Genomic DNA, 13,531 nt, shown 5'->3' with positions numbered 1-13,531 from the left:
TCTGAATCTGATCAGAGAGCATATGTTCACCTGCTTCTATAGCCACCAGAGCAAGCAGTGTTCCTGCCATTGGTCCTGTTGCATTGTTTGCTTGAGAAAAAAAAACATGAAAAGCTTCAATAAAACAGAGAGACAAGGTGGTTGAGAAAATGAAGACCTAAAGAAAAGCACTGTGAAAGCTCAAAAGCTTATCTCTCTCATCAACAGAAACTAGTCCAATAAAAGATATTACCTCACCCACCTTGTCTCTCTAATATCCTGGGACCAATACCACCACCACTTCATAAAATAGAAGCATTTGAGAGAGCAAACAATATAAGAAAGGCAATACTTCAAAGATGAGATGACATTGTGCAGAAGACTTAATTGTCAAAGATGCAGTCTAATCACTCAACATGGCCTTTCTTCCTACTTGAGTAAAATTAATCTTAAAGCAAACCATCTAGTTACACTGTAACAAGAGTCACTTTATGACACTGAAGAGTCAATGATTTTATCTATAAAAAGGGTCTTCTGTCCAAGCTGCTACAAAGGAATAAAACCCTACTTTCCTCAGATGTAAAAACTGCAAGGTATTCCAACAGCAAATTACCGGCAAGTTTAGAAAAAAGAAAAGAAAAGAAAAAAAACAGCCACAGTTTCTGCAAATTCATTCCATGCACAGCAAGGACAAGTGAGTCTATGATTATTTTATGCAGCACAATAAAATTAGCTGATGCTATTCAAGCTGCTAGTCATCTGCTGCAGGAATTTAAGTTATCCAAACGTTTTGTGGATGTTCTCCTGGCAAGTGAGCCTGGTGAACAGCTTTCAAATGAAGAAATGGCTGGTGCAGTGCTGTATGACAAGAGCGAGAAATAAAAGACCCACAGAGACCCGAATTGCTTAAACCTCAATCTAGGCATCAAACAGGAAAAAAGTCAGTGGCCAAACTCCCACCACATGAGGAGAGTTTTGAAGAACATATCAAAAGAGCATCTTGACAAACAATGATTTGGATTTCTTTACACATAGGTAAACCAGATATTGGATTACCATTGCAACATGGATGGAAAAATATGGATGATGAACTACTTCCTGTATTCAAGGGCCCAATGGCATCTGAGTTTCTACAAGATCTTATTTGTGCTTGTACCAGTCTGGGGTCACTGCATAATCAATCATGTCTGTAGTTAGAACAATCTTTGCTGCACAGAACTGTGTACATGCCAAGTCAATGAGGACTGTGGTCACCCACACACTTTTGACAGAGTCATGCTGATGAATAAGATGATTGTGATGTTGACTAAAAGTATCACCAGCGCTATTACATTTCAATGATACCTGTACACATGCATTATTAGATTTTGTTTTACCTTTTAGATAGCTGTTGTGATGCTTTGAGGTCCCAAAGAAATCCAGTTTTATGTCTTGAAATACAGTCATAAAACTAATAGGAATGAATGCAAATATTTAAACATACTGATGGTGTCATTGTTTATCCCTGTTTCTATGGTAATGGAACAACATAATCCCTCACATCAAAATAGACATATTAGGTGTTCAAATGATGTATGATTGGTGGGGGAAGTGTGTGTGTGTGTGTGTGTGTAGAGAGGGTATATTAAGTATACCAAATTGGTGGTAGCTAACGCTCGCCTTCGAGCAGTGGGCATGCTCCACCTAAAGAGAGTAGGACACCCAACCAAATTACAGTCCCTTACAAATACTTTTTACATGTGAAGGCACAGTAGCAAGACCCTTGCCTCCTCCAAATTCTTCCTTGGAATTTCCTTAGTCCAAAAAGCCTATTAAGTCCTGTCCCTTCCAATCCCCATGCAACGATAGAGAGTGTGAGACAGAGACAAGACACATGGAGCTACAGACCAGTGCAAAGCATCCCACTGTCACATCTCATTTCTCATCTGCTCACTGTCCATTTAGGCCTTATCTACCCAAAAATAAATTGCACTTATTTAATCAGTGTACAAACTGATTCACCTAAATCCTTGAGGTGGACACTCTTACACTGATTTCACTAAAGTTACTTTAACCAGTTTTCCAGACACTTAAGTAGTTCAAAACTGATCAATAGACTTTTAGAATCCCAGTTAGTATTGAATTACTACTTTTTTAAATTAAAATGTGTGAAGACTTCACTATTACTCTCATTAGCATAGTGAAGTTTTCTTCAACTAGTTTAGACACACCATAAAATGAGTTCAATACATTTTGGAGGGGACATGTATACACCATTATGGCACTCTCTCTCAACTCTGTCCAATGTCAAAACCTTGGGTTGCATATTCCTCTCTGCTATACACTGCTGTTGGGATGCTCTTCCGCATGCTTTTCCATCATTCTTGAGAACAAAGGGTTCATTACTCCAGTTCCACAGGATCTGGTCTCCATGTCAAGTTCTCCTAGCTAACCAGATGATTTCCACATGGAAGTCTGCTTGGCAGTTACTATTGATACATTATCTTCACAAGGTAAATTGGGTAGAAACTCCACTGGTTTTCTGGAATTTATACCCAGCATGATAAAACATTGATTATAGTGAATACAAATTAAAAGGCTGACCACTTACTTCATTCTTAACTTTAGCTGGTGGCATGCATATAGCACCAACCTTCTGAGCTTCTTCAAAAAGGTTATCAACAAAAAATTCACAGCTTTGCTCTGCACCGTTAGGAATTTGGTCATCGGTTCCTTGTTTACATACCCTACAAAATAAAAATAAATGAGTTGTTTAGGAGACACATTAAAGGTCACAAGAAATTTTGTACCAAAAGGTCTTTTCCTCCCCACATCCCATGTATTTTGTAATTTGTTAGAAAACAGTAACTAGAACAGCCTTGTGGACCATTTTAATATGCATTGTTTGCTGTACTATTGTGACAGGTTGGGTCACAGAAGCCCCCTTGGGAACTGCCAACTGATGTGCCAAGACTACTTCTGCTCCTGCTTTCCTGCCCTGGCACCTTAGAACTTCAGTGCCCTGCCTGGTTTGAGCCAGACCCACTAACCTAATGCAAAGCCAGACCCAGGTCTGAACCACGTCCCTTAACAGCTGTAGGCTTAAACTGAAAGCAGCTTACAGAAATGTTCCTGTCTTTAACACTCAGATGCCCAACTCCCAATGGAGTCTAAACCCCAAATAAATCCGTTTTACTCTGTATAAGCTTTATACAGGGTAAACTCAAATTGTTCGCCCTGTATAACACTGATAGAGAGAGATGCACAGCTGTTTGCCCGTCCCTCTCTCCCCCAAGGTATTAATTAACCCAGAGTACATATTAATAAGTAAAAAGTTATTTTATTAAATACAGAAAGTAGGATTTAAGTGGTTCCAAGTAGTAACAGAGAGAATAAAGTGAATTACCAAGTAAAATAAAATAAAACAAAACATGCAAATCTAAGCCTAATACAGTATTAAAACTGAATACAGTTAAAATCTCACCCTCAGGTTTCAATAATTTTTTTTTCCACAGACTGGACGCCTTCTTAGTCTGGGCACAATCCTTTCCCCTGGTACAGCCCTTGTTCCAGCTCAGATGGTAGCTAGGGGATTTCTCATGAGGGCTACCCCCTTTGTTCTGTTCCACCCACTTATGCAAAAGATATATAAGGTGGGAAATCCTTTGTCCCTCTGGGTTCCCACCTCTCCTTCTCAACAGAAAAAACACCAGGTTAAAGATGGATTCCAGTTCAGGTGACATGATCATGTCACTGTAAGACCCTGACTCATAGGAAAGCCTGCCTGCAAACAGGGCTATCCACAGTTAATTGTCCTGGTTAATGGGAGCCATCAAGGTTCCAAATCACCATTAATAGCCCACTTTGCATAATTACAACAGACCCTCAGAGTTATATTTCATATTTCCAGCTTCAGATACAAGAGTGATATATTTATACAAATAGGATGACCACACTCAGTAGATTATAAGATTTGTAATGATACCTTACAAGAGATCTTTTGCATGATGCATTTTCCAGTTAAAATAATATGAATATAATGTAAGAAAATACGCTAGAGTGCAACATCACATTCTTTTCATGAAAAGGCTCAGCATACAGCAGATTCACATTATGCCATTCTTCTGACGTGCAAAGTGAGTCCAAAGGGAATTAAATTCATCCATACTGAAGCTTCTAAATTTGGAATCCAACTCTATGAGAGGATGTGTTTTCTTCCTGTTACTACAGCAAGTCAGAAAACTTGCATGTCAGAGAGTCAATCCTGCCACTGAGAAAAAACATTTGCTGTTGTCTGAGTTAGCTTTCACTGAGCCACTTCTGGAAAAATACATGCATCTTCAGAGATAAAATTCAAAAGTCACTTACAAAACAGAAGATGTCTATATCAGTTATTCTCATATTTAATTTTCTGGCTATTTGCCCTTCACCCTCAGATCCCTAAAACCTTCATGACATTTGTGATCTTTAGCACTACAATTGATAAACCTGGGTATAGCTGTCTCCCAGTGCTACTCTAGCCTACTGGAAGCCTATATAACAGAAGGCTTTGATATTTTGGAAATGAGCCTGGTGTGAAAGCCTACAAAAACATTTTACTATTAAGTAAAAATTTCCACCCACAGTGCTACGTACACAGTGTAAAGGAACACAGAGTCCTCTTTACTATGTTACCTTTTCATTGACTAGAAACTAGATAGTTCATTCAGAATGACTGATTACTTCTTAGTTTAAGTTCTCAGACAGGATCAAGCAGTATTTGACTTCTACGATAAGCATTACTAAGGAGCTCACACAAGTTTATTTAATTTAGCACTTCAAGAAGTATTTCAAACAGTTCAAATAATCTCAACTTTTATACTAAAGAAAATTGAATATTTTTCCTAAATAGGGACTTCATGTTGGAATGAATGTTCATGAAAAAGTACTGTTCATTTGAATGGCTCAGAATATTAATTAGGTGTGTTTGTATTAACAAGAATCTTCATTGCAGAGTTTGCGGTATGACCAACTTTAACATAAAAATGTTGTTAGACACAAGATCAACATTTTTAAACGAAGTAAAACAATCTTACTGGTTTAGTGACATCAAGAAAAAGTTAACAATTCCCACCCCCAATCCCTATTTTCACTACATCATTATGATGAATTGTCCCTCTCGCCCCTCCCTCAAAAGATCAGATGACCAATTAGCATTTATAGTGTTTTTCCTTAAAACCTTATGCTTTAATAAGCATAAGAATGAGACATCTTCACATATAATGTAAAGGCTTCCAATGGGTCAGAATAGAAAGGCAGACAGATTTATGATTTTACTTGTAAGCATAAATGTTCATGCAGCCACTTGGAAAGCTTCCACCCCTATAATTTGTGATTGCAGTTACATGAGAAGTGTTCTGCAAAAGCAATTTCTCTCTTCTAAAAAAACTAAAATGTATGTGGAGCAGATGGACAAAGTGAACACAGATCCTCAACACAGTGCTTTTGGTTTTTAATTGCAAGTGTTCCTCAGTGCTTTATCATAAAAAGAACACACTGATGTGGGATAATAGGAGCAGAAACATTTGCTCTAGCCGGCCAGTTAGTTATGGCAGCTTGTACTTCAAGAGGCAGTGAGAAACAAAACAACAAGAGATGTACTAGCCTAACAAACAAAAAAATTCATAAAATGTCACCGGATTCTATTTCAACTTTCATTCCTGAAGGCAGGAGCCAGATAAAAATATGTGCATATCAAACCATAGTCACTAAATCAATAATATTTTCTCATAAAAGCTACAGAAGGTTTGCTTTATTATTAATTAATAATTAATGGTATGTTGAATTAATAAAGAGATGGTACATGACAGGACAGAACCATACAAAGAAAAAACAAGCACCTACCATTCTTCTTTTAAAGTTTCAATTTTGTCTACATCTTTCATGCTGCTGCTTCCCCTAAATCATGAAAAGAAATTTTTTAAGAAAAGAGGCAAAATTCTTAACACATTTAGCACACTTTTGAAGACTATAAGTTGTTTACAGTTTCTCTATGGTTAAAAGAGATTCTGTGTTGATACTTCACATAGGAAGATTTCAGATTCCTTAGTCTCCAGCTGGTTCTTTGCTTTTCCTGCAGCTTCTAATTTGGTCATGAATATATGTAGCACCCTTTTCAGCCTCAAACATTAGAAGGAGGAAGATTGGGTTATTACATTTTCTCAACGCACTCAATTCGCCTCCCCCTCCCGAAAAAAACACAATGCGGATACAAAAATATCCTCTCATTCTTATGCTGATTTAGAAAACAAGTCATCCTCATTTTCACATATTTAGTTGAAACTTGTCTCTCAGATTTTGACAGCAGTGCGCCGTCAGACGGTTGCAGAAAAACATAATGTTGCAGGGATCCTTTGTAACTGTTTATTGCCATCAATGACCTTCAGTTTAACAGTGTGTATAAGCAAAAGATGCAGTGTCTCAGACTCATGGACTTTAAGGTGAGAAGGGACTATTATGATCATCCAGTCTGACCTCCTGCACAACGGAGGCTACACAATCTCACCCATCCACTTCTATAACAAACCCCTAACCTATGTCTGAGTTATTGAAGTCCTCAAATTAAGGCTTCTCTGTTCTCCAATAAATTGGTGCAGTGTCCCAGAAACTGGCTACATCAAGTCATGATTCCTGTTGTATATGTGGCAAGAGACTAAATCCTGGATTTTCAAGCACTAAAATATACAACAGGATTAGTGTGCTGAGTCAGCAGGACTGAAAAGTACCATATTGTTCTTGTGCTATCTCCTGATCTCTCTACAAAGAGAGAGATATTAAGCCACAAAAACAAAATAAAAAACTAAAGCTCTGACAAGCCGATAGTAGCAGAAAAATTCCTAGCAAAGGTTGGAACCACATGTAAGGGCCTAATCCTGCAAAATGCTGGGCACCACCTTGTTGAAAGGGCTCAACACCTTGCAGGATCAGGTTCCAAAGCACCACACTGTGCATAGGTATTTCGGTATAGAGAACAGTTAACACCACTCCCAATACTTCCCAAATAGCCAGGCAAAACCAGGAAGAGTTAGGATGAGTGTTCCTCCCCTAACTTACACTTGCTTTTGGGGCTTATTAGATAGTGAGAATAAAAACCAGATATTTATGCTAAACAGGATATTAATTCTCATCTTTACATATAAAACCCCTAAAAACAAAAAACAAGTTTATAACAGAAATGCAGATACACCCTCAAAAACATCAATACTACTGTAATACGTTTCAAAATGCATTTACTCTTTTCTTTAAACTGGTTAGAGTATGCAATATTTCTTGTATCGGTCAAAAAAGACTACAGTTAGTGTCACTAACACCGCATATAAAATGTCCTTGCTCCATTTTACAGTGCTGTAATAGCACATATATAAGCAAAGCCACGCTATCATATGAAGTTTTGTTTACGTATTTGACCTACCTAAAAATCTGCATTTTTTAAATATTTGCATTATTAAAAACAAGGTAAATTTACTCCTATAAATATTCAACTTGAAGTTGAATATTGAATATATGAATATTTTATACATATTCAAGTCCGGAACCCACGTAATTTTACAGTAATGAAAAAATGAAGTTAAAATGTAATCAAAATTATTATAAAACACGACAGGCAGAAGCAAGTCTTCAAAACTAAGTTTTTACTATACTAAAGAGGCAGTACACAAACTTATCCAGCTGTGAAAGACGCAGAGAGTGGGCACAGAGCTGCTGGGGAAGGATCACAGAGACCGGGGTTCAGAAGGGCTAGTGGGGGAGAGATAGATTGGGGCAGGGGCACAAGAGCTAGCTGGTGACAGCATTGAGCCATGGGCTGAATGGGAATGGGGGTGCAGGGCATGGGGACGGGGAAGGCAGGGTAGGAGCTGAGAGCCACATGGGGATGGAGCGTGGCTGAGTGGGGGCAGGGCCACATGGGGACGGGAGAGGATGGGTGGCCGGGGGAGGGGGGAGGAGAAGAGGACAGGGACACATAGGAACAAGGGAGGACGGGGTAGCTGAGTGTGGGTGCAAAGATACATGGGAACAGGCAAACGTTCCTTGACTGAATGGAGAGGCTAGGGGTCAGCCAGGTCTGCATGGGGAAGGCTTCCCAATTCCCTAACAATCCCCCCCCACTCAAAAAACGTTCCCTACTTCTCCCGCCCACACCCAACAACCCTCCAGGTTCATTCCCAGGCTCCTTCCCAGCAATTACTTCCATCTTCCTCAGCTCCTCCATTACCCCTGATTCCACAAAGCCTCTGCACTGCTTCTGAAGGGTGTGGGAAATCTGTTTCTGTAGTGTAGTTTAGATGTATTACTACTCAAAGGCCTCTATTAATATGCCTAGTAAAGAATCTATTTGTCAAAAAACATTTACTGAATCTTTTTTGTCTTCTTTATGGTTACAGGCATACTTGCTGACAGGTATTTTGAAATAAAATTAGCAAAAGAATTGAAACTGGTTTGATTATATTGTATTTTGACAAATAATATGCAGAATTTTAAAATATTATGTACAGAATTTAATTTTTTGGCACAGAATTCAATTTTTTGGGTGCAGAACTCCCCCAGGAGCATACTAAAGACAAATCAACCCAAGTCACACAAATAATTTCACTCAGAGTCAAACTTTTGTTGGACATTTCTAGCTATCACTCAAAACTATATACTATAAAATTTACCTTTAGTATCACAAAAATGTGCACTTACACTTTAAAAACTTTTCAGCCATCAAAACATGCACATCTGTGTAATCATACCTGTAAGTCATCTCTTTCCTTCCTCATCCTGTTTCCTCGTGTACATTACATCCTCACATGTCTCTCAAGTCCATCATTTAGACTCCAACCATGAGACTGAGGCCTCAAACTATAAATTCGTTGGAAAAGGGACCTGTCATATGCATTCTTGTGGGTACAGAATTTCTAATAAAAACTGTTTCTCAGTTATAACTTATCCTCCCACAAATTAAGTTTCAAGTGAGGAAAACAGAGCCAACTTCACTGCTTCTCTTGTTTCAAAGAACAGCTACATTAGCACACTCATATTTGGAGTGCAGGGAGTAGATAAACTGAATTATTTTTTTTCCTTAGGAGGAAGAAGAGACAGAGCCATGAGAGGAAGAGCATAAACACTGCCTACTACAGCTATTAAAATGTATTATAAATGCTTTGGAACAGTAAATGATTAGTCCCTATCTGTTTTACTATTGATCATTTGTATTATCATAGCACTTAGAACCCTAGTCATGGACCAGGACCTCATTGTGCTAGGTACTGTACAAACACAGATGAGACTATACGCAACCCAAAGAGCACAAGGAAACAGACAAATGCCTTATTCCCTCTCACAAAACAAAACAAAACAAAACCAAAAACAAAACACTACCAGAAAATATTTTCAGTTTTTGTTTTTCCCACTCCATTCTTGCCCAAGGAGAATATTTTTGTTCTCTAAAACAGAAATGTTGGTGGTGTGGGTTTTTTTGTTTTTTTTTAAATCATCAAGTCTCAACCAAAACTGTTATCTTCTACAACTTCATTACGGTCAAAAAATCACTGTGCTGAAGAGTTTTGATCAGCTCCAGTTAAAGTGACATTATGCAATATCATAAGCCATAAATGATCCAAATATACAGCAAGCTACCCTAACCTTTGAGCATATAAACCTATAATCTTAACAAGATCACATACCCACTATCTGAACTGTCAAATGCAAAAAGGATAAAATTCCAGCCTCTTAAATGGGCGTTACCATCAATTTGAGTGATGTGGCAGCCATGCAAACCTCCAATGTACTGCATCCATTGCCAGGACCTTGCCCTAACTCAAATCAGACTGTCTTCGGCAATAACTGGCAACCACAGCTTTGCCAGATTCTTTTTAATACTGATTTGTAGTGTCCTATTGACATTTAGCAAACCTAGGCCTGGTATATCACCCAGCACTCACTTCGAGAGAATGCACGCAACAGCACAGGAAATATTATCAGGCTTGCGTACGCTGCCTTATTTTATTTCCAACTGCTCAGGTCTCCAAGAACAACCGACGACGCCACCTCACCATGCAGAGCAACAAAACCAAGGGGAAGGAAGGGCAGACCTGTTCATCACATGCTCTGACAAGCCACAATCACACACACTTTCCAAACTGAAAGGCGGTCAGTTAAATAATCCCTGAGGCAGGGGACGGGTGTCAATGAGCAGCAAGAAATAAGCCACCACTCTGGTGTTATATCCGAGACCCTAGGTCTCTCCCTAGCTGGGGCTGCACCACTTTCTAACGCTCACACTTGCAAGGAGGGACGGATTTTGCTCTGTGTGCGTCGCTGAGACTCAGCTGCAAAACTCCCAGGGCTCTCCCCGCCCCTCACTCCTGCTGGCAGTAGGTACCCGCCTTTGCGAGGCTGCCCCCTTAGCGACAGACTCTGCAAACTCGACACAAAGTGCAGTTACGTTTCCGAGCAGGCAAAACTCACGGGGCCCATTCAATCCCCCCCACGGCAGCACCTGCACACACCTCCGGCCAGGGTTTACCGCCCCTCCTGCCCAGCTCGCCTCTGGGCGCGCAGCTCGGCCCGCCGTTCCAGCCTGCGCAACGCTGAAGCCAGCAGCTCACCCCTGTGCAGCGCAGCCACGCACCCGCCGCTGCCCAGGAACCCCACGCAGCCCCCAGCCCCGCTCACCTGGCGCCGCCGCAGCCCGCGGGGCGGGCGCTACAATGTATCAAACCCCAACGTTCCACACGCTCTCCGGCCGGCCCAGCCAGCAGGGCCGGGGAGCCCCCTTCCTTCCGCCCACTCGGGGGCGGGGCTGAGCGGAGAAGGGGGTAGAGCCCACTTACCTCACGTGACCTGCTCTTTGTCCTCCATTGCTCTACGGGGATAGAGCTGCAGCAGCTGTTGAACAATCAGGGCTTTTGCCCTATTGGTTGTGTTCGGGGAGAAGGGCAGGCGCCGGGCTGGGACGCAACCCTGAGGTTGTTTTTGTTCCTCGTCTGCTGTACGGGGTTACTGGAGGCCTCTGATTAATCCTTAGGTGGGGGATACAGAAAGGGGTTGTGAGACTTAATTCCTGATGATAAAGCACTGGGATCCCCTGGAATATATCATTTACACACATATAGCAAGCACGCGCACCCTCAAGCACTACAGAGCTGCAACCAGGGGTTGCTGGAACTCCTTGGCTTAAATGGTTTCCATTAATATATTTTTATATTAATAATAAATTAATGGAATAATGACTATATTCTATTAATATATTTTTACAGAGTTTACAGTTTTGTTCAATGGCTCTCAGCACCCACACTATAAAAATTGCTCCAACGCCATTGCTGCAACTGAATAGAAAGCAAGCAACCCCCAGTGCAGGATGAGAGGAGGGAAACTACAGCAAAGTGCATGGGAAAAAAGACGCTTATGAAAATAGTAATCATGCACATTGTGGAAGAATTCACAGTCAGATAGGTGCCTGTTCTTGTCCTGAAAAGCTATTGTGAACAGCCCTGGAGAACCTTATTTTTTAAAATCTCTGTCTGAAAGACTCCACCACATGACAGATAAAACCTAGTTTATTTACTGTAGAGGGAGAAATTATTTCCTCTAGATTTGAACCTACAGTTTTAGGAAGTCATCATTATACAAGATATGTAATGAAGTAATTTAAAAATCAGGAGTCTCTTATTTTTTCAGGACCCTGTCAAGTGTCACAGGGCCTGTCTGTACTGGAGATAGTTGTACCAGTGTAGCCACCCTTGTGAAAATCCCACTATTTCAAACCTAAATAAACTGCTGCCTGTCTACTAGGGAAGTGTGCCCCACTGTAGCACCGTGGAAAACACCAGCAGGTACAAATATCTAGGAAAGAGCTCTGCACAGACACAGGAGGCTGCCGACGTGGAGTTCATTACAGATCTAGAATTATGCAGAATTAATTATATCACAATTTTATGCAAATCGTTTATCTTCCTTTTTCAAATGTTCTCCTGGTGAGGCCAATATATTTTGTTATAGATGGATCTCTGAATATCAAATATGAGAGGCTGATGATGCACAGCCAGCTTTACTTCCTTCTGTTGCAACAGCTATTAATATCAAGTTATCTGAACATGAATAGGCAAAACATACATGAAGGTACACTCAGAGACAGGTTAGTAATGGATAAACATTGTCTTACTCAAAACACTGTATCCAACAACACTGCAACACAGTGGGAGTATTTGTCATAGCTATGTAAGGGACTACAAGGGAGCTGCATCCAATTCTGGGTCTTTTTGATATTTTATTGGGCAAAGGCTGGAACTGCAGTAGAAGCAGCACTCTAAACCCTTTGGGGAATAGCATGCTTCTCATTTTGCTTGAGAGACCAATTAAGAACCAGTGTGGACATACTGTATTCCAAAAGGAGTTCTGTCTGGGCTTTGTACAAAGTACAAAAGAACTGCATGGTGGTTGCAAACTAGTGGCTCAAGGTTGCAGAGGGGATGCAAAAAGGAGAATGGGATGGGATATTCAGAGATCCAATAGGCATTTAGAGGAGTCTTCCTTCTTTATACCATGCTGTGTGACCTGAACGCTGTCTCTTGCTACTTCAAGAACTCAAACTCAGTTAGAAGCTGATATTAGAAACTACCCAAAACAAAAAAAAAACAATGGTGAGCCAATGACTAAAAGCACATGCAGAGTTGACTGACAGCAGCAGTTGTCACAAGATTTGCAGTCACTCCTGCATGCACGTTTTAACAAGGGGTTCTAATAATCAGTGACAAGCTGTAAAACACTTAAAGTTAACCTAAATTAAACACAGCCAAAACTTGCCAATTCACACTAATTAACAGGAGACCCATTGTGAATTAATGAATGTGAGCAAAGAGATTTAAAAAGCAAAGATAGTACTTAATTGAATGTACTTTGTTCATTTAGGGCCTGATTATGAACTCCCTTATGTTGACTAGTACCTTATTCTGCAAGTAGCCCCACCGAAATAAAGTTTATTCACAGAATAAGGTACCATTCAGTGTAAGTAAGAAGAGTAGAATCTTTAAGTCAGTAGTTGTAATTTACACTTAATTGTATTGTGATACATCATAATGTACTAAATGTTCTGGAAGATAGTTTGTAATAACAATTAAGCTTTTCCAAATTAAGCTTTAGTCTGCAGAAGAGAAGAATGAGGAGGGATTTGATAGCTGCTTTCAACTACCTGAAGGGGGTTCCAAAGAGGATTGATCTAGACTGTTCTCAGTGGTACCTGATGACAGAACAAGGAGTAATGGTCTCAAGTTGCAGTGGGAGAGGTTTAGGTTGGATATTAGGAAAAAAATTTTCACTCAGAGACTGGTGAAGCACTAGAATGGGTTACCTAGGGAGATGGTGGAATCTCCTTCCTTAGAGGTTTTTAAGATCAGGCTTGACAAAGCCCTGGCTGGATGATTTAGTTGGGAATTGGTCGTGCTTTGAGCAGGGGGTTGAACAGATGACCTTCTGAGGTCCCTATCAACCCTGATATTCTATGATTCTATGAAATGGGATGAAGGGCTTGACTGACTGTGATTTTAGTACC

The 13,531-nt window shown here is 40.2% G+C and overlaps 1 protein-coding gene across 3 annotated transcripts in view; it reads right to left on the bottom strand.

The window, feature by feature from the left end:
• UBXN2A (UBX domain protein 2A) overlaps positions 1-10,782 on the bottom strand; it is a 28,353-nt gene extending 17,571 nt beyond the window's left edge. Inside the window, exons 1-4 of one of the 3 annotated variants that reach the window (XM_050950988.1) lie at positions 10,657-10,755; positions 8,733-8,841; positions 5,842-5,895; positions 2,570-2,705 (exon numbers count right to left, since the gene is read on the bottom strand). In XM_050950988.1, coding sequence (XP_050806945.1) covers positions 2,570-2,705; positions 5,842-5,895; positions 8,733-8,743 — 201 coding nt within the window. In that variant the 5' untranslated portion in view covers positions 8,744-8,841; positions 10,657-10,755. Of the gene's footprint in view, positions 1-2,569; positions 2,706-5,841; positions 5,896-8,732; positions 8,842-10,656 lie in introns of those variants that run through there. The other 2 variants (XR_007774039.1, XM_050950989.1) reach the window with 2 other exon arrangements.
• Positions 10,783-13,531: the final 2,749 nt, after the last annotated feature.

Source organism: Gopherus flavomarginatus, chromosome 4 (genome assembly GCF_025201925.1).
Source record: "Gopherus flavomarginatus isolate rGopFla2 chromosome 4, rGopFla2.mat.asm, whole genome shotgun sequence".
NCBI lineage: Eukaryota > Metazoa > Chordata > Testudines > Testudinidae > Gopherus > Gopherus flavomarginatus.
This window is presented reverse-complemented; position numbering and strand designations above follow the sequence as displayed.